Consider the following 26,454-nt stretch of genomic DNA (forward strand, 5'->3'; position numbering starts at 1 on the left):
GAAGAAGTAAGAGTTAGAGACAAATTAAAAATCCACTCACGAAGAAAATTAAGGAAGTGCACAGAGTTAGACTAACGCATTGCGGACCAACGCGTCAGGTAAACTAAACAGGGTTAACCAAAAACAAAGAGTTAGTGGTTTACGGTTATAACAAGATAAAGCCGCCAAATCTATCGCCCTTATCGATATAATCAGATATGTGGGCGTTTTATTGTTAAATTAATTGGTCGCCATGTTTCTAGTGAAAATGCTCATAACATTTGCAGAGTTCATTTGAAAAGTTAAGTTGCATTTTTGCTTTCGAGAGTAAAAGCACATAAGCCGTTTACAGCCGTAAAGTTTAAAAACATACATCAAACAAAAAGCCAACAATAAATATGTACTATGTCTCAATATAATCACAGTAATGAAAATATGCGGGAAGTAACTGCAGCAAACAAAAGTTAAGATGACACGCCATAAAATATGACGTCTTTCTTTTCAAGTCTGGTGCTCGGCTCCCGCAATTAACTCATCACAGATCTTTGTCAGCTCTTCGTTTTCCCTCTGCTTATCCCGCAGGGAAGACTTGAGAGAAGATGTTGACATCTGATCCCTCTTGATCTTTGCTCGAAGAGCGGCAACCTCCCGTTCCCCAGCTTCTCGAGCTTTTGAAACTTCAGCAGCCGAGCTGAAAAAATACATATACGACTCAAATTAAGCAGATAAAAGTTGGTATTTTTTAATAAGATATCTTGAAATGGTAGGAAAGTTTTTATCTTTAGATTGAGGAAAGCCTTTGCACAACTTAAACTCGGCAACAATTCCACATCATTCGTTCCTCAGCTATAGAGCTTGTCTGCCTGTTATCATTTTCCGATGGTTGTACTTGATATTTGATGCTCCTTTTAAACTTTTATTACTTAATTGTTAAATCTCCTTGGTGTTATATCGAAGTAAAGGCAGTCTCTTAGTATATCTGAAGAAGCAAGCTTATGCTTGCGAAAGCTCGTGTAGAAGAATCAAAAATAAAGTTAACCTTAAAGTGCCAATTTATATCTTGTTTTTATCTTATGATGAAAGTTAATAAAAGTGATTAACTCTTACCGGGACTTGGTACTTTCTGCCTCCCTCTTTAAAGAGTTGTGATTTTTTATTGTTTGCTTCAGAATTTCCATTTTCTGATCAAGTGCATAACGTAGTTCTGCATCAGCCTTGAAAAACTCACCAAGTCACTCAATGATACTGCATTATTTTTCAAAACTGTTAACTAAGCTATCAAACAAACAGCAAACAGCCAGTACGGTAGTAGCTGTTGCAAATAACTTCACCAACAGCCTTTTCATAATAATTCCGTAAAATTTCACTTTAATAATACCAAACATAACTCCAGATCCCACTTTTGGATCGGATGCAGAAAATTGAAGCAACTACAACAGTTAAATTTAAAAATATAAGTTTTATAAGGATCTCCCTATAGTCATGGATGGTTCAGATGATCTGTACCCGGGTATTCTCAAGAAAAAGTTTATGAATCTATCATAAAACATGTTTTTACAGGGTAAAATATATAATTCTGAAAAAAGAACTTTCTGATACATAAGCAAAATTCGTTGAATTTTCTTGTAAAGAACCTACAGAGTTTGCAACCGTTTCTTCAAACCTTAGTATTGAGATTCAAAATATCAATCACCTCTTTATGCGCACGAAGAACAGGAAGCATTTCCGTGGCTTTCCGATGATAATCGTAATAAACTCGCTTGGCAGATATGATGTCATCTAATATCCTCTTACGCTCTAAATTTTTTCTATCAAGAATTGTACGAAGAGATAAAACCTTTTGTTCCAAGTCTGCTGACGTCAACAGGTTACTTTCATGTTGAATTCTGAATAAAAATGATGACATTTGTTAATGCAAGCATTTAATTAAAGGTAACCTAGCCACCATGATAGTAAAACCAATGCAATCAACATATAATGATGTCTAAACGCTCTAAAAGCATGAAATGTGTTTAGAAGTAAACTTAACTACACTTTATGTCATATACAGTACTTTGATTCTTCAATTTTCTTTCGAATAAGTTGTTTCCGAATCTCAAGATGCTTCAACTCCTCATCCAGTTTCTCCTGTTCTAACACCTCTTTATTTTTTCCAACATCAACTGGAGTGGAATGAACCTCACTTTTGACAGCAGAGAATGTTGTCTTTCCAATAAAAGTGGTATCAACCAGCTTATCCTACAAAAATATAACACATTTCTTTCAATGGTTACCCTGCACAGTGCGCAAGTGACACCTGGTGCTATGTTGTTGACAATTAATCCATCAACATTCATTAAAATGGGATGTTTGCATGATCAAACATCGTACATCATCATGCACGTTTTCATTAATTTGTAATTTATAATAGAAAGTTACAAATTTTACTTCTGTAAATGAGCCTTGAATTTTGTAAGTACTGGTACGTAAGTACTATAGTACTGTAAACTATATTATACCAGACAACACATAAGTCCAAAACCAACCTAACTTTATGGCAAACAGTAGAGATAAAGTAGTCGTTCTTAAAGCTTACCACACTTTTAGTATGTTATCTATTACAATTTCTATGATAAAGTGTGGCTAAAAAGACAATAAAAATTACATTTGAAGCAAAACCAGGACTGAAGTTGATCAAATTATAGCCAACAGCTCCTTCCTGTGCTTCCTGCTCATTCCATTTATCCTCAGATATATTACGATGGATACGGACTGAGGCAGGATGAAAATGAGGTGCTGTCATTATTTCTTCTTTGGTCAGCTACACGTCATCAAAAACAAATTGTTCAATGAAACATAATTTTAATCTATGATTATAATTGTAAGCCTCAACATACGTTACAACGACTGCAAAAGCTCAACAAGTCAACTACCTTACAACTCAAAATTCTTGAAATATCAATTTTGAGCTAATACAGAAAGTACAACTTGAGTAACTCAAGCAATTCGACAAGTCAATTCAGCTTGACATCAACTAACTTCATTCATAAGTTTGCTTTAGAAATTGTAGAAAATTTCAAGTATAACAACAATTTCCATGACGTTAAAACGCAAAGGAGCCTTACCGATCTATCCGATCCACTTTTCTCTAATTCCAAGACGGTATTACTTTGTTGTTCTGTAAATGAGATCACATATTCACATTGTTTTACTTACTAAATTTTATCTGCACAACAAAAAGCTACAGCATAAATTAATAGTGAACATGTAATGCTGATGAAAATGATAAAACTAGTTGATAACTGTAGAGTGTAGCCATCTAGGTAAAACTTTGTAACTTCATTGTATATAATTCGGTACCAATACATAAAAGTGTTAATTAAAAGTGCTATTTTCCAAAATGAGAACACTTTTAAAAGAAATATTAGAGGATGCTAACTACATTTCAAGAATAGAATACTAAACTTTACTTTCCACGTGCAATTTTTGACATGTTTAACTGAGTTTTACTTCACAAAAACCATTTCCATTCAGGCAAGATGACTTTAGACAAACTTTATAATGTTAATTTGTCATTAAAATCAATTAAAAAGTACAATTCATTTTATGAACTGTTTTCTGGAAATTCGTGAAAATGAAAAAACATATTTTCCGATTCATGAATTCTGCATCACACAAATCAAATATATGTCTATCAATAATGTTTATATATACATAAAACTGAATTAATTTGACTCCGAGTAACAGCTCTGTTTCAGTTTGGTTTTCAATAGTAATCTTTTAAACCTTTTTCATGCCGTCTGATAAACTGAAACCAAACCTGTTATGACATGCTTAGTCCCAATTAGTAATCATTACAACTTTGCAATGAACAAAATCTTGTTGTATTGTACAGTATTATATGTTCTGTTTAGTGCAAACCCAAAGACCTAGTTAATCTCAGTTTAAATTATTGAGTAGTTCCCTCTATTGTTTACTTAAAAAATTTTCCACAACTGAATGGTTTGCAATAAAACATTATCTTACAACAAAGAACAAAGCAATTCTCTACAAGCACTACTAGCCTATTTGTTGTGTCCATGATTAATACTATGCTACAATATAGACTGCCCCATGAGTCTAAGGCAAATTGAACAAACGCCTTAATGGTAAGTACTAGCTACTTGTAAACCACATTGTTTGTAAAAGACTGGCATGGTAACTATGCTAAACACCTTTATGGCATTTACATTATGCTATGTACACATTTCATTCCTAAAATCCTCAGTAACATTAAAACCTATTGTAACAACTCTGCTGTCTTCAACCAGTACCTTCCACTTTAGACGAAATTATATCCTAGCAATGTGACCTCATACTTTACTGTGTTGGACACAAAGGTAAAAAAATCCTTGCTTTTGTGCTCCCTCAAACAAACCAGCGCAAAGCCTTGAATAATCTCTTGAAACGAGACAAAAGAAAAGAGAATAGGGCAGGTTCAACATTGTGTGAGCAAACATACCGTGAAGATTTCGACGCTTTCATTTAAAGATTTACTTTTTAGGTGCCGGCAAGACAAACAGCACATATAGCAGTGTTATTATAAATAAGCCAGAGTGCAAAAATGCCAGTAGTACAATATTTTAAACACTAAGGTGGAAATTGTTAGAAAGAAGTTTAGTACTATATAGTAAAAAGTTGTTATAGTTAAGCAAAAATTTTGATCAGTTGACAGTGAATGGACTTATACCAGTATACAATAAGTCAAAACAAACCCTATTATATATGGTATTATCTTGTAAAAACTAACTAGTACTGTATTAAGGCCAAATACTCAAATAATAAACATAACTTGCGTAAGGACTACTGGTACTTTACAAAGGCCACTTAGTTTTAAAAATGGAATAATATCTGTAATATTTAAATAAAATATCTCAATGATTTGGCTGTTACACTACTAGAGTAGTAATCTAAATAAGAAGTCACAAAAACAAACCAGTAGCTGTAGCATCATTGGTGCTTTCGTTCTGCATTGCTCTGTCCATAGCCCTGTATTGTAAAACAATGATTTTTAGCCAAATTTTGATTAAAGAAAAATCAACAGTGATGTCATAAAAGCAATGCAGTATTTCACATTAAATTGTCAAAGAGTTTATTTATAATATTCTTACATTGTAGCTTGCACAAGTGGATCAAACTGAACATAAAGAGATTTCTTGCGAAGATCAGAATCAATAGCACCAGCCTGATGAAACAAGATGCAGTACATTCATTTAGAATTTCCATTTCCTTACCAATCATAATGTTTAATAACACAATGAAAAATGCTGTGAGGCAATACGTCATACTAATACTGTAATTTGTAACATATCGTATGTAAAGTGCTTGCCAATTCTTCAAAAACTCAATAGTTAAAATAATAGTATTATGCACAAATTTAAGTTAATTAACTTCAGCTTTATGACAAAGCACAACTAAAGGTTACCACAAAATTATTCGTTTAAATTTACATGAATATGAAAGATGAAACAATCGCATTAAAATTATCTACATACTTTGAACGCACAAACCAAAGTTGAGGTGCTATGCATAAAACAAACCCTTAACTATTATATTTGGTAAAGCATTAGCAAATTGGTACAAATACAGCAAACGTACCTTGCTTTGGCTTTCTTTGTCCCAGAGTTCTTCCCAAGTTTTCAGATAACCATCTTCACTAAAAACTAACAAAAAGAAAAACCTTAATATTACGTTAAACATTTTTGGTCTCCCTGTGTAATATGTACCTTCTTCAGCAGGTCGGAATTGCTCGTTAAAACTATCTTCTTGTGTTGTAAATCCTTCTTCTCCCTATAACAAGATTACTGGTTTATTAGTTTAGTATAAAACGTTATGGTTAATTGATGATTCACTCCAAAATATTTTCTCGTGAATGTGAATTAGAAATTAATGCAAATAAAAATCTGAACCAAAAATAATTGAAAATGCATATTCCCAAAGGCAGTTTACAAAATTGGCAAAATTTATAGAAACAGACACTAACCAATTCGTTTTTTTGTAGCTTTCTCTTCACTGGAGAAAGTTGAGGTGTGCACGATACACTATCAACATCTGTTGCGTCACCCATCACCATTGTGTCACTCGATGAAGAGGAAGAATCATCTTCTTTTGATTTTCCTGTATCTTCTGACTGGATGGTGAAAGATTGCTTCATGCTAGGAGATAAATTTGTGAGGAAATTCTTAGATTCAAATGGATTGAAAGTGGGGTCATCAAATTTGCTGACATCAATAGAATACGACCCTTGTGGCAGTGATGGTTCAATTTCTTGATCTTCATCAACATTTTGAGAAATATTAACACCATTTTCCACTGTGTTTATGGATTTTGGGATTGTTTTACACAAAGATAATGGTTTCTTAACCTTTTTCAGCCCCTGCTTAGGTTTGCTAGATGAACCAATACTACCGTCATTACCAGCAGTGTCACAAGCGGTGTCCTTTTGAGTTTTATCCAAAATATTGGCTAAAATATCTTCTTCCACATCATGTGATAACACACTACAAGTTGACACATCATCGTTGGCTAATCCTTTGTTACTTTTGAAAGGATCGAAATTAGGATCATCAAATTTGCTAAGATTTATAGAATAAGCTCCTCGTGGAATGGAAGTCTCTGCATTATCTGGTTTTTCGTCATCGCTTGGATGTAAATCTCCTAGTTTTGAAGAAGTGCCTATGTTAGAGGCGGGCTTTTTCAACTTCATTGCTTCTTTCATGGATTTTTCCTCATTCTCTTTCATAATCACATCAGGTTTTTCTTTCTCTGATAAAATTTCATCATTGTCTAGTAAATGTTTGCTAGACTTCTCCTTCTGACTTGTACATAAAGCAGAACTCAAATTGTCATCATTTGACAATCCTTTGGTGGTTTTAAATGGATCAAAATTTGGATCTTCAAATTTGCTGAACTCAATTGAATATGCTCCCATCGGAACTGCTGGCTCCATATCACCAGATTCTTCAGCACTTCCAGCAAAATTAACTTTGATATCTGCTGCTTTTGGTGATTTAGACTTTCGTTTTTGTTTAGAAACCGGCTTTTTCACTGTTTTTGAATTAATGCTAACGTTTCCTTCACCACCGTTGGCAGTAAAGTCTTCATGTTGACCTTCTTTAACCGTAGAAATGCTTTGGTTAGCCTCAATTGTCACTTCAACACCAGAGGAAACTGAAAAGGCAGAGCTTGAGGCATCAACGTTCAACAATCCTTTGGTAGTTTTAAATGGATCAAAATTTGGATCATCAAATTTGCTGAAATCAATTGAATATGCTCCTTTTGGAACTGCTGGTTCCATATCACCAGATTTTTCAGTAATTTCAATAAAATCATCTTTGATATCTGCTGCTTTTGGTGATTTAGACATTCGTTTTTGTTTAGAAACTGGCTTTTTCACTGTTTTTGAACTAATGCTAACGTTTCCTTCACCACCGTTGGCAGTAGAATCTTCATGTTGACTTTCTTTAACCATAGAAATGCTTTGGTTAGCCTCAATTGTCACTTCAACACCAGAGGAAACTGAAAAGGCAGAGCTTGAAGCATCAACGTTCAACAATCCTTTGGTGGTTTTAAATGGATCAAAATTTGGATCATCAAATTTGCTGAAATCAATTGAATATGCTCCTTTTGGAACTGCTGGTTCCATATCACCAGATTTTTCAGTAATTTCAATAAAATCATCTTTGATATCTGCTGCTTTTGGTGATTTAGACTTTCGTTTTTGTTTAGAAACTGGCTTTTTCACTGTTTTTGAACTAATGCTAACGTTTCCTTCACCACCGTTGGCAGTAGAATCTTCATGTTGACTTTCTTTAACCATAGAAATGCTTTGGTTAGCCTCAATTGTCACTTCAACACCAGAGGAAACTGAAAAGGCAGAGCTTGAGGCATCAACGTTTGACAATCCTTTGGTAGTTTTAAATGGATCAAAATTTGGATCTTCAAATTTGCTGAAATCAATTGAATATGCTCCTTTTGGAACTGCTGGCTCCATATCACCAGATTCTTCAGCACTTCCAGCAAAATTAACTTTGACATCTGCTGCTTTTGGTGATTTAGACTTTCGTTTTTGTTTAGAAACCGGCTTTTTCATTGTTTTTGAATTAATACTAACGTTTCCTTCACCACCGTTGGCAGTAAAGTCTTCATGTTGACCTTCTTTAACCGTAGAAATGCCTTGGTTACTCTCTATTGTCATTTCAACACCAGAAGGCGCTGAAAAGGCAGAACTCGAGTCATCATCGTTTGACAATCCTTTGGTGGTTTTAAATGGATCAAAAGTAGGATCATCAAATTCACTGAAATCAATTGAATATGCTCCCTTTGGAACTGCTGGCTCCGAATGACCAGATTTTTCAGTAATTTCAATAAAATCATCTTTGGTATCTGCTGGTTTTGGTGATTTAGACTTTCGTTTTTGTTTAGAAACTGGCTTTTTCACTGTTTTTGAACTAATACTAGCGTTTCCTTCACCATCGTTGGCAGTAAAATCTTCATGTTGACTTTCTTTAGCCATAGAAATGCTTTGGTTAGCCTCAATTGTCACTTCAACACCCGAGGAAGCTGAAACGGCAGAGCTTGAGCCATCATCGTTTGGCAATCCTTTGGTGGTTTTAAATGGATCAAAAGTAGGATCATCAAATTCACTGAAATCAATTGAATATGCTCCTCTGGGAATGGAAGATTTATGGTCTGGTGAATCCTGCAATGACTCCACAATTGTAGGCATACCTGACGTTGTACAATGCGTTTCCTCTTCGTGGCTTTTCATTTCAGACATATTCAAATCAGTTGAAGTGAACAGATTCGAAGATTTGGTGGTTTCATTTTGACTTTCCATCTCTACTGACTTTGTAGTTTCCTTTTCATTTATGGAAGTCGTACATTCAACTTCCTGAGCATCAAGGCTACAGTCTTTAGGTTTTTCTGCTGTGTTTATATCAGCAGTTACGAGAGATTGGGAAGTAAGTGCATCTTCGTTTGACAAACCTTTAGTCGTTTTAAATGGGTCATAATTGGGATCATCAAACTTCCTGAAATCTATAGTATAGCCACCTCTCTCTAGCACTTCTGTATCAGCAGATTCTTCATTGTCTTCATCGATTTTCTTTTTGGTATTGCCTGTTTTAGGTGATTTACACTTTTGCTTGGAAGCAGACTTTTTCTTCACCTTGCTGGTTTTCATAGGAACATTTTCCTTGTTGGTAAATGTGCCCGTGCCATTGCCTTCCACATGTTTAACAACAACGGTAGTTTGTTCATCGATTTCTTTTGCATGTACACTAGAGGACGCTGGTAAATTTGTACCTGAGCTGTCTTCATTTGGCAAACTTTTGGTGGTTTTAAAAGGATCAAAATTAGCATCATCAAATTTGCTGAAGTCCATCGAATAAGCACCTCTTTGAACACGAGTCTCAGAATTAACTGGTACGTCTTCATCATGTTTCTGATCCATTGCTATAGCTTCAGGGATTATTGGATCTGTTTCTCGTCCAACAATAGTGTTTTGTTCCAAATATTTTTTTTTTTCCACTTCCTGGTATTCATTATCTGCACCATGTTTGGTTTGACTAACAGACAGACTTAAATCATCTTTTTTATCCGGTATCAGTATGTCCTGGGGATATGTGCTCTCATATGATGGAGCGGCCAAATCATCGTCGTTTGACAAACCTTGCGTTGTTTTAAATGGATCAAAATTAGGATCATCAAACTTGCTAAAATCAATAGAATAAGCGCCTTTTGAAACAGGAGGTTCAGAATCAAGCAATTCAACTTCAGTTGGTTCCTGATCTGCTGTTTCAGCTTCAGTTGGTTTAAACTCCGTTTTTGATCCATCAATGATCTTCTGTTCCAAATCTGTTTCTTTTATTGCTGCCTGGTATTCATTATTTTCATCAGATTTCGTTTGATCAAGGGGGAAAGTTAAACCATGTTCTTTTTTATCTTGTACTACTGTATCTTGAAAATCAATACCATTAGATGCTGAAATGTCCAGATTATCATCGTTTAACAAGCTTTTAGTTGTCTTAAATGGATCAAAATCAGGATCATCAAATTTGCTGAAGTCGATCGAATAAGCTCCTCTGTCCTGTTCTGTAGAGGCATCAACATCCAGATCATTATTCGTCTTCTCTCTCAAAACCTCATTCAGGTCATTGTTCAATTTCTCATCATCTCGTGGCTTTGATGAAAAACTACTTTCTGGCAGTGATTCAGAATCTCTGTCTGTAAGTTTCTTATCAGTTTTTGCAGAGACACCTTCACTCACACCTTCATCTAAGATGGGATTTGGTGCATCATCGTTCGATAAGATTTTGTTAACTTTCATTGAATCAAAATTAGAATCATCAATATTGCCGACATCAAATGTATGTTGTCCTTTGGAAACTGAAATATTATCAACAGCAACATGAGAGTCCTTTCTACTGACATTTGAATTACCTGGATCCACAGCTGGCTTGTTAATAATTTTCAATTCAGTTTTTGTGTTTCCTTTGGATGATAATTTTTCCTGAGGTGATGTCACAACTTCTTCACTTGATGATTTTTGCTTAAAATCATCATTTTCAGCTATTTTAGATTCAATTGTATCAGCAACAGGTATTATATCTGTGCTGATATCTGTAACATTGAAAGTATTAGTTTCAAAAATCGGACAATTGGCCAAACCTTTGCCTGTTTTAAATGGGTTGAAATTGGGATCGGCACAAATGTCCAAATCAATTGAATATGCTCCGACAGGACGAGCTTCACCAACAGATTCATTTGCGTCATTCACCAAAGACTTGGATGTTTTGAATGGATCAAAACTTGGGTCATCAAACTTATCAGAATCTATGGTATATTCACCTTTCCTCAAACTCCTATCAAAACCTTCTGACGATTCATTGTGCTCCACACTTGTGTTGTTATCAAGTGCTCTGCCATTCAGATCGTTTTCTACAGCATGTGACTCAGCCACATTAATAACAACATTTTCAGCAGCTTGATAAAATTCTCCGTCATTCATTGCAGAACCAATAGAAGCAGTCCCTTTATTGACATCAGGGACTTGAATTTCATTTGATTTTTCCTCTGAAAAAAGCCCATCATTGTGTTTGTAGGAAAGTGGGTCAAAATTAGATAAACTAATATCAAGCTTAGCAGAACTACTTAAACCAGGTTCAGTAAACTTTTTCGTCATGTCAGCTTTCGTGGACACGTCTTCTGCATGGACGTCCACATGAGTACTTGTACAATCTTCTCTAACAGCTGTGGAAACTGATATGCTTTCAGTACTAGTTTTGACTGGAGAATTTGTAACTGTAGATTTCACAGCAAATGGCTTAAAATTCTCAGTATCTAGTTGATCGAAGTCTAAGGTATAGGCACCCTTCACAAGTGCCGTATTCTCGAGTTTATTTGTTTTTTCAGAGTGGTGTTTATTTAAAACACTTTCATGACTACCCTGATTGCCAGGGTGTGAAGAAACTGCGGTTTTAAAGTCAAGGTCATCAGATTTAACAAATTCATTGTTACCTTGGCTGGAATCTGTCACAGTATGTTTGAGCTTATTATTCTTAATGTTGTCATCAATAAATTTCATTTCTGCTACCAAATTGGCTGATGAGTTTTCTGTTTGAAAAGGATTAACATTTGTTGAATCTGTCTTAGAAACATTAATGGCATAGTTTTCTATATGCACTGGTACTTCTAAGGCAATTTTGGTATCAGTAGTTATCACATCATCATTGGGAGGATCATTGGTCAAGGTTTGATCCAAGTCATCTTCCTGTTGCCTGGTTGCAGCAACTTTTAAACCTGAAAAAAGTCCGGACAAATCATCCATATTCAAGGTACTTTGGATGGAACTAATGCTTTCTGATGTTCTAAGATATGACGCCTCATCAAAAGAATCCTCGGCATGATCTGACTTGTTAGCTTCACCAGAAGTTAATATGGTGTTTTCTACATCTTCCAATGCATCGTAAAACATTGTGTCATCTGCTTCACTTGATGCACTGGACTTTTGAGTTACATCTCCGTCTCCGAGATGTTTCTGATACAGTTTTGAGGAAGGTTGTTCACAATCTGCATCACCATTTTGGTTTTGCGAAGACAGCTTTTTTGTATCACCTGCTTGTTGCATTAGCAGGCTTTCTGCAATATCTTTATCAGGCAGTTTTGTAACAGAACTACTAGCAATACTAACACTTTTTTCAACTACACGAGGTAACAAGTCTTTCATATTCTCAGACATAATGAGAGTAGAAGAAGAAATTGTACAAAGGACATCACCTGCATCACTAGTATGTGCATGGAAGAATTTCCTGTTAGAAGGTTCTTCTGACTGGCAGTTTAATAAGGCAGTGGAAGTTTCAGGCAATTTTGTGTAAGTTATTTCATTGCACTGTGTTAAAGAATCATTGTTACTTGATGCGTTTAATATGTTTCCAACATCTGCTTCCCTTCCAAAAGTGCTTTCTTGATCAGATGAAGACTTCCTGTCTGCATCGACACGATCGTTGGTTGTAAAATTTATTTTAGCATCTTCAAGAGCGACAACCTTGCCATCTCCATCAGTATTTTCATTTGCAACATTTTCTAAGTTAATTTTCGGAGATGCAGTTGGTTTAGTAACATTAAAAAGTGTACCACATTCCACAGCCTGGCCATCTTGGTCGAGGTCAAACACAACATATGGACTGTTTAAAGGCGATTCATCCAATGTTAGGTGAGTTTTGCATGATAAGAGGGATGCTGAGCCAGAAGGTTTCATGCTTTTGGAAGAAACAGGAGTATTGGAAGCAAGTGACATACTGCCAAATGCAGCTAAGCAATCTTCAATCGGGTCTACAGAACTTTCTGAATCATCTTTTGCTGACGATACCTAATATATAATATTTTTAAATAGTGGTGTCAAGTAGTCAACCAGTAGGATGACATGGGAAAAATACATATCAAATCCCTGCAGCGTTTACATTCTTACCTGCAATAGGTTTTCATAGGCAGTTGCACATAATGTGTTGTCTGCTTCATTGACACAAGTCTCATCTGCATCAAAAATATGCATTTATTATGACAGAACCTATATAATGAGCAAGACAACTGACGAAGTTTTAAAAGTTAAAAATACCCATCTCAGTTGTATTAAAACTGGCTGATTCAATTGCTGTGGTGTACAGAGATTGGTTTGATGTACAAGCACCAAGGGAGATGTCTTCATCAGAATAACTCCAAGACTTAGGTGACAACCCAAGATCCTCACCAACTATTTCTTGATTTGATGCCTCTCCTATACAGTCGAAAGATCTGATTAAGAATGCAAATCATAACTATTCTGTGATGTCACAGTAATACAAATCCATGAATTCATAAAAAGAAATATGCGCAAGATAATATATACATAATTACAGATCTATCACAATAGTACTTTTTCATGTTATACTTTGACTAAGTTATCATATATATATTGTACTGTAAATTGGCAATTCCAGTAAAACTAATGTTATTTTTTCTTTTTTTCACACTTTTTTACTTCTGTTTTTTAGATAACACAAAATAAAATTTTAAAAAAATGGTGAGCTACCTGGTGGCAGAACAAGTTCATCAGGTTCAAGCTTGCATAAAGAGTCATCCTCAGGTGAGGTGTCACAATTGGACAGAACAAGTTTCCTGTCTACAACCCTGGCACGAAGATATGTTAAGTTAGTTATGATTTAAAGTTGGGATTTACATAAAGATTATATAATATAAAAAAAGCAATTAATACCATAACAGTGCATGATGATATTAGGTTATGAAAGTCCTTGGGACTTACAAAATTTAAATTCCGATAACTTACAAAAATATAAATGAAATATGGTGAAAGAAACCAGGGGCAAACAGTGCATACAATAAAAAAATGTTAAACACAAAACTTGTCATTTGAAGAACACTGCACTCAACCCTTTACACTTCAAAACTTTTTTTCTCGAAAAACAACCACATATAATTTTGAGGCATATTTAATAAAAAAAAAAAAGACAATTCATCATAACATGCTACATTACATGAAAACAGCATATTTTCAAAACTCAAACAACTGCATCAGTTTAGCTGCCTTTTTTCTTGACTTAACAACACACTTTGTTGTGTGGCTACAAATAAATGCATTGCGTGTAACCTTTGACTGCATGCTTCACACTTTCTTAAAAACAAATACGTGACTTAGCACAATTGAAGACTAAAAATGCAAAAGATATGCCAACGTAACAATAAAGCAAATTATCCTATTTCCCACTTCACAGAAAACTGGCAATTTGGATTTATTAGTATCTATACTTCTATAGAAGTTAAATAGCCTACTCTAAAATTTTGTGTTTTAGGATTGCAAACTGTTGTGTGGCATTTTCTTTTGAACTCAAAAAGCACATGAAATCAATGAAATCCAATTTAACTAAATTTCTTCACTGTCAAGTTTGGCAAACAGTGCTTAATTTGTACATAAACAACAGATATTTTTTGCAAAAAGCATTATTGGACATGCACCGATATTACTAAGAAAGTAAATGAGCAAAATGACAGGTCAAGACTGTCACTTCAAATCACAAAGTGTCTATTCATGCCACAAATATGCCATATTATTTAGTAAATTACATCCTGTTGGGCGTTGGCCATTATTGTCCAAAATGCAAACGTTTTCAAAACAACTACAACTCACAAGTAATCTAACTAAATTTTGAACAAAATCACCGCCAATAACAAGCCTTCAAATCAAGGTGTACGATCGACCTACTTAACAGAAGCACTTGCAGTACTTGTCAAGTTTCTTTTATGTTGTTGTAAAGTCTGGTACATGATGAATTTCAAAACAAAATTCAATAGCCTGATGCATTTTTGAATTCAGCTCTTGCCAACCAAATCTACTACAAACAGGGTTACCATTCTGTGCTTATTTCCAAGATTTGTGCTTATTTTCACTTGCATGCTTATTTTTGTCTTATTTTTAGGGCAGAAGTCTCTACTTTGGGCATTTCGACCCCTTAAGTATACCACTTTGTACCAAAGAGAAACCAAAATTAACATGTAAATAGTGCCTCGTTTTTTTTCCTTTTTTGTAAAAACATTGATTGCCTTCTCCTGTTGTGCACTGTTTAAGGTAGTATTCTTCTTTTGTTTCCTAGTCGTACTTATTTTTTAGTTCAGACCGATGGCAACCCTGACTATAAACCATTGCTTGCATTATGTAGTTATAAGATATGACTCAAGTGATAAAACACAACACATACACAAAGTGGTTAGTTACTACAAATGATAAGCCAAAGTGTTATTGCATGAGCATGAACCACGCGAATGCTTTCATTACTAAGACAATAAACGCAAACTGAGTGTAATTTTATCACAATTTTGTGCAGAAATACAAGTGAATCCAGTGATAACCGTGCCTGACATGAAAATAGGTGCCACAAAATTTTGCACACTTGTGAACATAGATACCTGCCAACACGTATTGCAGTTTTCTTTAACTTTTTAAACATTTTTATTTACACGTTATACAGCAGAAAAAGCAAATTAAGTCTAAATTATATTAATACTTTTATCCAACTTTATGAACAATATAAAAGAAAAAGCTTAAATAAATAAAATCAAGTACAACTCATATGGTTCAAAAAGCGACTTGGAACTGTAGCTACAGTATGTTATTTCCTCAAATTTCCAGACAACATAGCTAGCGGCCAGTCAGTTATATCACCTAATTACCTACGTTCAGACTTACCCATGTGTGGAATTCAACAGTACAATAGGCCTACAATTTAGAATGAATTTCTTAAATTGTTTGGTCAAAAAACAATGAGAGTTTTGAGTTTATCACAGAATATGGAAAGTGCGAACAGAATTCTTAGTATTTTTAGGTCTGCAAATTTCCAAAAATAAAAAGCTGATATTCTGCGTGCACTTTACACAGTTTTAGTTTTACTAAAGTGAACTGTAGCCACAATATAGACCTAAAAGTCAAAAATTTTTCACTGAAACAACTAAAACTTCTAATGTTGGGCGCAAATATCCCATGACTATAGGTTGTGGCATAAGTATGAATTGATTCTTCTAAATCTAACATATGCTGTTTGTACACAATGTGCGACAATTGTAAACTTGTTGGACTTAACTTACTGTTGACATTATTAGGTGATTACAGCGCCGGTACTGGAAAAAGCCATATTGAAAAGTGTGGCAGATGTATGCACAAGACTCAGCTGTGCATGCCAAACTTTTTCACATTCAAGCAGATTAATAATAAACCAGACAAGATTGATTTGTTAGAGTGCCAATTTATAATGTAATATAATCCATATTATTACATAACACTTGTTGTGCTTGCTATCATGTTAAAATTTTTTTTCAGTCTTTGCATGCACGATAGATTATCTCGTCAAAAACTGCTTCCGGGCAAAAAGTACAATGCTAACCACTATAGCAAAATGAAAGGGTGTACTAGGCTAGTGAACAATCAATGAACGGAAAAAGCAGTAAAGTACCCAAATAGGGCTTAAAACATGCTGAATTGTAATATTCCAATAAACCTTTTTAGTTTTTACATTGTATTTTCAGCATATTGAAGGGATGAAGAGCTGCAATGCAAACGTTCTAATGTTTTTGCCATTGTTAAAACATACGAAGGCCAAATTTGCATGCAAATTTTATCATACAACTTTTTTGAAAAGTTGCTTACTTTCAGTTCACAACAGATTTAACGTGCGCTGACTTTATTAAGACGAAGTAACTACTTCGCTGTATGTATTTCGCCCTATCCATAGTTATAGAGAGGCAGTTAGGTTAGGAGAATGGGTAAAAGAAAACGGCTTATTATAATTAAACCAATATATTTTAGTTGGTTTTATTTATTTTTATGTTTTTGTGCAGATGAGGGGTCCAACATCATGCCTTCATCCTGACCACAGAAACGGGATGTGTTTCTTTTGGTGAGGTGTTGTTTTTACCGTCCAACATGCACAATAATAATGCCTAATCATGCCTTCGACGTTTCCCTTAATTTAGTTTTTAGTGTAAATATTTTGTGTTTTCAGGTTTACATCAAACCCAAGACAGCAAGACATTTTTCCTAAGATGCTGCCATCTTTCAAAATCGAAAACGCGTTTACTCTTAGAAATTGAAGAATGTTATTTAATAGACACCCTATTTGACTGGCGCCAGCCACTGGAGATTATCGGCAAGCATTAATCCATTTGCGAAATTAGGCAAAGTGATGAAATAGCTGATGGACAGGCCACAACTACAAACAAATTACGTGTTGTCATATTGTCCAGTAAAATGCAAGCAAATCAATAATCAATTGTGACATCGGCATCAATCAACAGGCAACCAATAAGCTTTTATTCACACGCCTAATTTACGCATTCTGGGTTTGATTGCCATGCTAACCTTCCATTGTTGTAGCACCACTATAATTCACATATTGCATGTTTTAAGCCCTCAGGGCTTTGACACCCTGTCCCGTTCGTTTATTGTCAGTAAACGTACTTCTTGTTTTTGTTTTACCATTCTACAACAAGGTGAGCTGAATATTTTTTTCTCCCCACAGTCAATGGCGAAAAATAAACCACCACCAATACAATCACCTTATTTTAGTTCAATCATAACAACGGACACTGCAAATGAACGTGTAGATATTATCGTCGGATCGGTAACCGAGTGGTTCGAGACTTGGCCTCACAACAAATGTGGCTTGTGTTCCTATTGGCTTATTCGATACCCAGTGGCGCCATACCGCTGTAATGCCCTTCGGCTATAGGCATTAACCATACTTGCTCCTGTTCAGTGGACCTGGTGGACAGTTCTAAATTCGGGCAATATTATACAAAAAATTTAAAAAAAAACAATGAAAAATGTGTGACATGCGAAACTTGCACAAAAGCTAGCTAACCGGGGCTAGAGCGATGAGTATTCATCGCCGGGTTTAAGTGGTGCAAAGATTTTCCTCAGTCCGAGAGTAAGTAATTATTTTACCATACTATACTCTTGCCTGGGCTCATTTTTGTAAAAAGTTATTATTTAATCGCTTACTAGGGACTGCCCCTTCAAGCGATAAGCTAAAGGGCCACACGCCACATTCTTATTTTAGGAGAGAGAGAGTTTATTTCACCATTTAAAAAAACTGAAAGGATCGTAACCTAATTTTAACATAATTGATTGGACATACCGGTAGCCGTAGCCGTAGCCGGTTACCAGACCGGGATATCAGTATTTAGTTTCAATAGTGGTTTCGGTACAACATTTTTTCTTCTCCCTCCTTTTTCTCTTGTTGTTTATTTCTTTCTCTTAACGCGTCGTGTATATGTTTGTGTTCACTGACGGTTCACTGTTACGCGAAGCTGTACCTTCAAACATAAACAGGTTTTCCCTAGGTCCTCCTTTGGAGGATTGGTCCTTTTTTTTCATGACAATTGAGTTGTCCTCCAAGGACACGCTAAAATGTCCTCCATTTTGGCAATAACATTTTTATACTAGTCGTTTTAATCCGGATTGGCAGCACCTGGCCAAAAAATGTAGATGCATGTTATTTTTTTAGTTATATTGCGGTTTGTAGGCCTATTGAACTAGAAAAGCATTCAGAAAGTGTAAACTTCTATTGGCATCAAGGCAATGGGTTTAGTGTCCCAGCATGCTGTGACATTATCGGAAACGTTTCATTGTGTTGTTACAATTGTTCAAAGAGTGCGAATGGTGTTTGTTCGATGCATTATAGTTTTGTAAGATAGAGCAGAAAAATGTCTTATTTTTTTCATTTACCAGTGCGGTTATAAGAAACGCAAGTAGACAAATGAAAAACTGAAGATTTTGCTGTGGAGGAGGTTACGGCCATAACAATTTAACTAACTTATTTTCAGAAAACCATTGTTTATCTGCATACAGGCTGCTCATGGTTTTTCTTCCAGTGAACAACGAAAATTTGGCTCAGCTACTGTGGTCCCTTGGAAGTTGATTAGCTCCTAAATTTAATCAGTGGTTTCTTATTTTATTGTGGAGATATTCCAAGTTTTATCAAAAATGATTCTAACACAGAATACAGCCAACAAGGAACAAGAAAAAGTTCCTTTTTTAAGTACAATACCACTGCCACGTTGCTTGCATAGAAAGTAAATCCATGATACGCATTTCAGACAATTATTGCTACAAGTGCACTAGGGATTTAAGGGAGGACCATGGTCCCCTCAAGAACCAAATTTTTTTGGCTATGGGCATTCTTAAGTCTTCATTACTTTACGTTTATTGAACTTTCTTGTTTATTACGCCTCCTTTAGTACTACTCCTTTATCAGCTCTGTCATCTAAGAAATCAAGCTAAGCTGGTAAGCGTTTTAAAATCATTGTTGACGGCGTCTCAAAACTGTACTCCATAAACTGTTGTTTAAATATGAAAATACAATTCAAATTGAGGCGAATTCATATGTTTGGGCTGTTCTATGTTTAAATGTACAATTCAATTCAAATGTTTGAGCTTTTGAAGCTCAAAAATTTTGTGCTCAGTGCCTTTTGTAGTAGTAGTTAGTAGTGGGGATGGATTAGGTATTGTGTTAAAAATCATTTGTCTATCTCTCCTCAATGCAATCCTAAATACATCACTGACCTCTGCAAGCGTTTGGTGGCATTACATGTTCTCCTTTTGGGTGATGAAAATATGGTAGCCCATTTATAGATAGACTATACCTTACCCTATATAGACCCTTGGTTGATTTGGTCGAACCGTCTACTTACAGATTTAGGCCTATAATGTTCCCAATGGTTCAAAGTTCATTTTGATCGTATATAATAATAGTTTCAAGTTATAATACAAAATAATGTTTAAAAATGCTGAACATCGTCATCGAAAACGTTTATCGAAATAAAACATTTTTGCTAGTTTGATTTTGACTCAAGCAATGACAGAACACTGTCACAAATGACATAGACTAGGATTGTTGAGAATATGGTCCTGCATGAAGAGACTGTTTTCACTGGAAACTCATCTGACAACATCTTAATAAATTTTGTGAATGGGAAGACATTTTTTACAGTGGTAGCCTACACCAATACAAACAATTGAAACAGAAATAAATCGACAAATGGCCAACATCGAAAAATGCTTAGCCTTCTGCCTTGTGATCTCATCCTGACCCTTTTCATGCTTCATATATAGTTTTTTATACCTATATATAAATATTGCTTTTTTCATCACTTAGTTTGGCTTGATTAGGGATTGCATTCTACATCCAAAAAGCTTTGCTACTAAATCTGTTTGCATGAAATTTAAGTTTTTCATCTGAAAGCAACGTATATCATCATGTTTTCAGTACCACATGATTTTCACTTGTAGACTAGTAACCATTGCACTTGTATATTAGACCCTCATTGCATATAAGCTATGGGGTTTGAAATAATATTTTCCCACTTGTAGAAATTAATTTCATGTAACTTTTTTTGTACTGAATTCCTTGCACTAAATAAAATGTTTTCTTTTAGGTTCTAATTTTGATACACTATACAATTTTTTTGCGGTCAATAAAGAGTTTGGTTTTTTTTTAGATAATTCAGTTTTGAACTTGTGCAATTAACGATATGCGTAGAAGTCGTCTTCAATGTTGAATTGTTGTCCAGCAAGCAGCACTTTCGCACAAATTTAAGTTCGTTTTACGATACCTGCTCACGGCTTAACAACTTGCTATGCCCGATTCATGGTATGTACACAGTCATACTTTCCTATATTTTAAATAGTAATGAGTAATATGAACTTTCATGATTCAAAAAGGCAGTGGTGAGATTTAGCCGGTTTGTGCAAACCGGTTCTTAAAATTTTAATGACTTTCGCGAACCGGTTGTTAACAAACGTATGTATAGGTCTATATATATGTGCCCCGGGTCAATATGGCATGCTGCTAGTGAGAGAACCAGTTGTTAAAACATTTGAATCCCACCACTTGAAAAAGTTGCTACCATTAGTTTTTAAATGAATTAATTTGTAGGCAACACTAGTTGACAGAATTAGGAGAGTTTGAGATTTGTATAAAGCTACATTATTTTACACAGATCGAGAAGTTGTACAGAATATAACCAAGATGCTAATCTTTAGACTACAAGGAATTATTAAATATATTTTAGCGATTAGTAATAATTGATGCACAAAGTGGCGACATATAACATAAATGAGTCCTCTTTAATTTAAACAAAAACTGCAAAGTCCTGAAAAAAATTTTACTGTGAAGTTGTATCAAATTTTAACCACTTTTTGCAAAGTAAAACTTTTTAAGAACAGTAATTTTACCAATTTATGTTTAATATTGCCTGGAATACATTATTTTCTACGAAGGTTGAAACAAGAGATTCTTCACTTTCCGTTGATTAGAACCAGTACTGCGTTTCGTTATCTAGTTAACCTAAATATCACTAGGACTACCCATCATAGTGGGAGAGACTGCATCTGATTACCAAATATTTTATATACTGGTAGTATTGCAGTACTAAAACTATTCATTAACTTTAATACAGCTGCTGTAATGGAAACACCAGTTTTTGTTGTAGTGGGCGGTGGTGTAGCAGGTGTATCTTGTGCTGAAACCTTAATTTCTTATTTACCAAGTTGTCGTGTGATCATTGTGTCTTCTTCTCCACTGGTCAAAGCTGTACGTAATGTACAGGAATTGACACACACCCTCGTGTCATTTGATATTGAAGAGACACCGATTGAGGATTTTGAAAAATCCCATTCGCACATTCAGGTACTTCATACAGATGCAACACGTGTCGACCACGAGAATAAACTCTTGCACACGTCTAACAATGAAGTGATAGCTTATACAAAGCTGTGCATTTGCAGTGGAGCAAAACAGAAAACAATATTCCCTGAAAACGATCATGTGATTGGAATCCGTGACACAGCAACAGCAATGGAACTTGATGCTAAACTGAAAAATGCAAAAAGAGTTGTTGTAGTTGGTAATGGTGGCATTGCCACGGAACTTGTATTTCAGGTTAGCAATTGTGATGTTGTCTGGGTTATCAAAGATAAAGCAATAAGCCAAGTGTTTTTTGATCCTGGAGCTGCAGAATTTTTTCTTCCCTTTCTGGAAAATAATCAGGATGAAGCTACAAGTAGCCAAGGTGATTGTAAACAAACAATTAAACGTATAAGCTATGAGCTTGATCCCAAAGTTGAAGAAATGGGGCAAATTCGTCAGGCTATTTCTGGAAGTGCTTTGGGTCCAGACTGGCACCGTAGATTGATGCTGCATGGGGATGGCAAAAACACAAAGAAAATTACAGTGGAATATGAATGTGAAGTCAATGAAATCATTACAAATCATGATGTCATATCTAGAAACACAGAAAATGATCATCTTGGTAAGGACTGGCCTGTATGTGTCAAGCTTACCAATGGCAAGATGATTGGTTGTGATTTTGTAGTTAGTGCAACCGGGGTAACACCAAACAACCAATTATTTTTATCACTACCCTGCACCGTCTCAAGCGATGGCGGTGTAGATATAGATCAAAATATGCGTGTCTATGGCATCAACGATGTCTACGCCGCAGGCGACGTCTGCAGCACAAAGACATGGCCCAAGTCAGATCACTGGATACAAATGAGACTGTGGACACAAGCCAGACAGATGGGCATTTTTGCAGCTCAGTGTATGGTGAGGCATTACGAAGGGGCTTTATCAGAAGGAGGGGCATCAAATGTGCCAGTCGACATATGCTTTGATCTTTTTGCCCATGTGACCAAATTTTTCGGAAAAAAGGTTTGCTTACTCGGTCGCTACAATGCACAGGACCTTGAAAAGGATAAACTTGAACTATTACTGCGTACTACACCCAGAGAAGAATACATAAAAGTTATTCTCATGAATGGACGAATGCAAGGTGCCATATTAGTCGGCGAAAGTGATTTAGAGGAAACCTTTGAGAACTTGATATTAAATGAAACAGATCTGTCATTTTTGCGAGAAAATTTGCTTGACCCAAACGTTGACATAGCAGACTATTTTGATTAATCTTGTGCGGTTACTTGTTGTGAGTAGATAATTATTATCTTGATTTGTACATACAGTAAAGTATTTACTTGACAAGCATGCTGCAATTCAGGTGCCCTGTGCAACTAAAACTTGGTGTAATTTAAGTGTCATAGGCTACAATTTTACCAAAATGTCATATTTTGTTTCTTTCGTAGTTTGCATTAACTAGTGGTAGACATAAAAGCAAATATTGTTAACATAAAAGTTCTTGGTTTTATATCAGTCAGACGATATGAAATAAACTTTGATGATTGAATTTAGGCCATTAATCATTCCTTGTTAGTTGTATTCTGGACTTTTTTTACATAAGATCAATTAATTGTGTTCTTGACGAAAGTTGTACATGGTACTAACATAGTGTTAGTTTAATTTTGATCTTTATACAAATGCCTGATAGTTATTAAAGGTATTATCAATAGGCTTGCTGATTATTCTACCTGCAACCAATTGTGTCAAGATGTCGCAGAGTTAATCAATGATCGGAACACAGATGCTCGTGCTGGAGCCAATATTGCACCTGTAAGTTTATTCGAGCATGTTTAAACTTGTGTTCTTTTCATGGAATGATGGAAATATGGTCTTAGTTTCATTTTCTATTTTTTATGGAATCAGCATGTGACAGCGTGCACTTAAATTTTGTTTTAAGGACTGATTTTGAAATGTTAATATGATAATTATAAAAAGAATAATATACCTACTAATAAATTACTTACTATAGCAACATATTGTTAACCAAATTGGATATAGAAATAATTAACCTTGATACATCCTATACACAGACCACAGTAACCACAAAATTGCTTATTGCAGATCAATGGATTGATTAAAAAAGACCTTTTTAATTTAAAAGCGATCATGGAAAAATTGAAGTTTGATTTATTGAAATCATCAAGGTCTCACACAACGTAAGAAAATTTAACTTACGGTTCTTGTGTTGCATGCACATAAAATCATTCTACTACATTTTACATGTATCATACTCTATTTCATAAACTGTACTCATTTAGTTATCGCATCGCTCACCAGCACTGCACAGTGAAGTGGTGAGTAGAGCTAAGGCGCAGATTCAAAATTTGTTGGCAGAATATCCACTACAGAATCACCAGCACAACTAATATAAGGAAAGACTTCTCTCAGCTCGTGAATAAAGATTCTGATTTCATAATAGACGTACTAAATAAAGATGATAATGGTCTGATATGTGGCTAACGTTTATGTTATTTCATGTTACAACTATGGGCAGGACTCTTGGAGAAGTGGAGAGAAGACAAAATTTATTCGATACTTTGACAACAAAAGTTCGCATTTTAACCGATGCCGCTGAATGTGATCGTCATCCTTCTGGGTCAAACATGAATTACTCTGACAGGTGCCAATGCCCTATACACTACTTGCAAAATTGTTTTGGATACACAAGGGCCGAATTTAGTTCTTTGAAACTTAAATGTGATGGTTATTATTATTTTTATGCATACTTATCTTTTTTAAAAAGGACGGCATTGTTGTCAAAAGAAGAAAATGGTTCTACAAATTTCGGCAATCCATGGTTGGAAACCAATGAACAAATTTCAAGATTAACTCCCGAGCAATTCCGCCTGAAGCAGGAAGAAGTAATTCAAGGTTGCAGATTGCTGACATCAACAGTTAATTTGTTGACATGCTAACTGTAAATGTTTACTAATTTAATTACATGACATGTTAATAGGTTTCATCTGAATTTTATGCAACAAACTGTACACCGTCTAACTTGAAATAGATATATATACAGCTTATAATAGTAACAATGCTTCTATTTATGCTTTCAACAAAGAACAAGACAAAGGACTAGAACGTATATCAGCTGCCCTGAGCAGGCAAAAAGCTATCGGTATCAACATAGGCAGTGAAGCAGAATACCAAAACGGTAAGTGTACTATCAAGTACTGAATATGTTTTGTGTTTGGATTATATAACCAGCAGATTCAAAAACGCAATTTTGTTGCTCTATCAGACTTGATTGATGATATTCACTCGCGCATTACTCTTACTGACTCTCGAATAAAAGAACAAACTCATGGGGTGGTGAATGTTACAAAAAAGTCCTCAACGTGTGGTGAGTAACTGTCTTACCATTTAGGGCTGGGCACATTTATCCAGCCAATAACCGATTAATGACTAAGAAATTAATTAGCCATTTGCTGAAAATTGAGGTTGTTATTTTAATACTTGAAATTGAACATTTTCTTTCCACGAAAACTTTCTTTTCAAGCTTTTGAGTTTTACTTAACGTACATTACTTTACAACAAATTTTATGCCACTTCTGAAAAAAAGTACGGTTTTACATAGAGTTAACATTACGACTTGACAATTAGCGACTATGGTACCACTTCCATGTTACTGCTGTATAGTTTTGGTTAGATTTGTATAATTAATTTCAGGAAAAAACTTTTGATTTTAATTTTTGAATGTTAATTTCTAAATTTCTCGTTGCAGTGTTGTGGCTTATTATTATATTGCTGGGAATTTTGATAATCGTCATTGCTGCCTTGCCAAGATAATACCGTGCAAGTGTCCGTCAAAACTTTGATGAAAGTTCAAGTTTAGTGAATGTATAATTGTATATGGTGAAAACACTAACGTGGCCTTTCTCTAAAACAACTTCGGACAAGCGTTTCAATGAAATGTTTAGCAAGTGCCCAACATCGGTTGCATTTTGTGGTTTCAATTTTTGGCTCTGTGGCATTTGTTCCTGTTCAACTGCTTCCTGTGCGTATTTCGCAAACAGAGCAGCACGTCCGAGCGAAACTTTTTCACGATGTAGTTTACATTGGCATCTTTACGTTATATCAACATGGTAGCTTTTAAGCTTTAACTCCAAAGGGTATCTTGTTTATTATTTCGTGCACTGTTTTGACTTTATGAATAATTTTGATATGCAGTTTTGATTTGTTGTGCAATTTTTCTTTCAAATACAGTTTTGTATATTAGAGAAGTGTAATAAATTATTGGCGCAATGTTGTGTAAATGCATTGTCCTGGCTATGTCATATAACCATACCTTGGTTCTTGACTTCATGAAATGTGAATTGTTGCCATGCCAAAATTGTCCTGGGCATTGTGGGTAGGCTACACCGCTACACTACTCGTTATAACTTACGTAGGGAACAGTGGAATTATCTGAACGGTTAGTTCTATATCTCTTAATCTATTGCGTAATTGAACTTACATTTCTCATGAAAAGCTTTATTTTTAAAGTAAACACACGTGCCCCAAACAATTTGGACCCTTAAATAACTGATCTTTGGAGAGGGTGGGTTAACTGAGGGAAGCAATATATAACTTTGAATCGGAAACTTGAAATCGTCCATTGGCCGGGGTCCACAAACCAAGCGAGGGTGAAGACTAGCATTAGCAAGGAAAGGGGTCTTAGTGGATTGCAGAATGACCG

The 26,454-nt window shown here is 35.1% G+C and overlaps 2 protein-coding genes across 4 annotated transcripts; one reads left to right on the plus strand and one right to left on the minus strand.

The window, feature by feature from the left end:
• Positions 1–355: 355 nt before the first annotated feature.
• Positions 356–17,148, minus strand: LOC143464757 (uncharacterized). 2 transcript variants are annotated; one of them, XM_076962720.1, is made up of 15 exons: positions 15,457–17,148; positions 13,568–13,665; positions 13,115–13,273; positions 12,968–13,032; positions 5,981–12,868; positions 5,724–5,787; positions 5,596–5,660; positions 5,109–5,182; positions 4,934–4,986; positions 3,084–3,136; positions 2,624–2,779; positions 2,033–2,217; positions 1,673–1,865; positions 1,087–1,193; positions 356–670 (listed from the first exon to the last, which is right to left on the minus strand). In XM_076962720.1, exons 1-15 carry the CDS (start codon positions 15,495–15,497, stop codon positions 481–483), a joined length of 8,391 nt encoding a protein of 2,796 aa, XP_076818835.1. In that variant the 5' UTR covers positions 15,498–17,148; the 3' UTR covers positions 356–480. The 2 variants fall into 2 exon arrangements, with proteins under 2 accessions (XP_076818835.1, XP_076818836.1); XM_076962721.1 differs by lacking the exon at positions 15,457–17,148 and having other exon boundaries at positions 13,115–13,290; positions 13,568–13,664.
• On the plus strand, positions 13,551–26,032 carry LOC143464759 (pyridine nucleotide-disulfide oxidoreductase domain-containing protein 1-like). Of its 2 annotated transcripts, XM_076962727.1 has the most exons (8): positions 18,136–20,693; positions 23,447–23,546; positions 23,838–23,932; positions 24,271–24,396; positions 24,520–24,647; positions 24,838–24,930; positions 25,018–25,119; positions 25,501–26,032. In XM_076962727.1, the coding sequence occupies exons 1-8, from the start codon at positions 20,680–20,682 to the stop codon at positions 25,563–25,565; spliced, it is 723 nt and encodes a 240-aa protein (XP_076818842.1). In that variant the 5' UTR covers positions 18,136–20,679; the 3' UTR covers positions 25,566–26,032. The 2 variants fall into 2 exon arrangements, with proteins under 2 accessions (XP_076818841.1, XP_076818842.1); XM_076962726.1 differs by lacking the exons at positions 23,447–23,546; positions 23,838–23,932; positions 24,271–24,396; ... (2 more) ...; positions 25,018–25,119; positions 25,501–26,032 and adding exons at positions 13,551–13,685; positions 16,882–16,940; positions 21,502–23,424 and having other exon boundaries at positions 17,046–20,693.
• The last annotated feature ends 422 nt before the right edge of the window (positions 26,033–26,454 follow it).

The sequence above is a fragment of the Clavelina lepadiformis genome, chromosome 7, assembly GCF_947623445.1.
Source record: "Clavelina lepadiformis chromosome 7, kaClaLepa1.1, whole genome shotgun sequence".
Lineage (NCBI taxonomy): Eukaryota > Metazoa > Chordata > Ascidiacea > Aplousobranchia > Clavelinidae > Clavelina > Clavelina lepadiformis.

Excerpts from the sequence above, each read along its gene's own strand:
- LOC143464757 (XM_076962720.1), bottom strand. The coding sequence starts at position 15,497 with ATGTTTAAAAAGTTAAAGAAAACTGCAATACGTGTTGGCAG. Across the intron at positions 5,183-5,595 it reads ACAAAGAAAGCCAAAGCAAG|GCTGGTGCTATTGATTCTGA; the intron begins GTACGTTTGCTG and ends TTGTTTCATCAG. Across the intron at positions 671-1,086 it reads GCAGAAAGTACCAAGTCCCG|CTCGGCTGCTGAAGTTTCAA; the intron begins GTAAGAGTTAAT and ends GTATTTTTTCAG.
- LOC143464759 (XM_076962726.1), top strand. The coding sequence starts at position 21,510 with ATGGAAACACCAGTTTTTGTTGTAGTGGGCGGTGGTGTAGCAGGTGTA.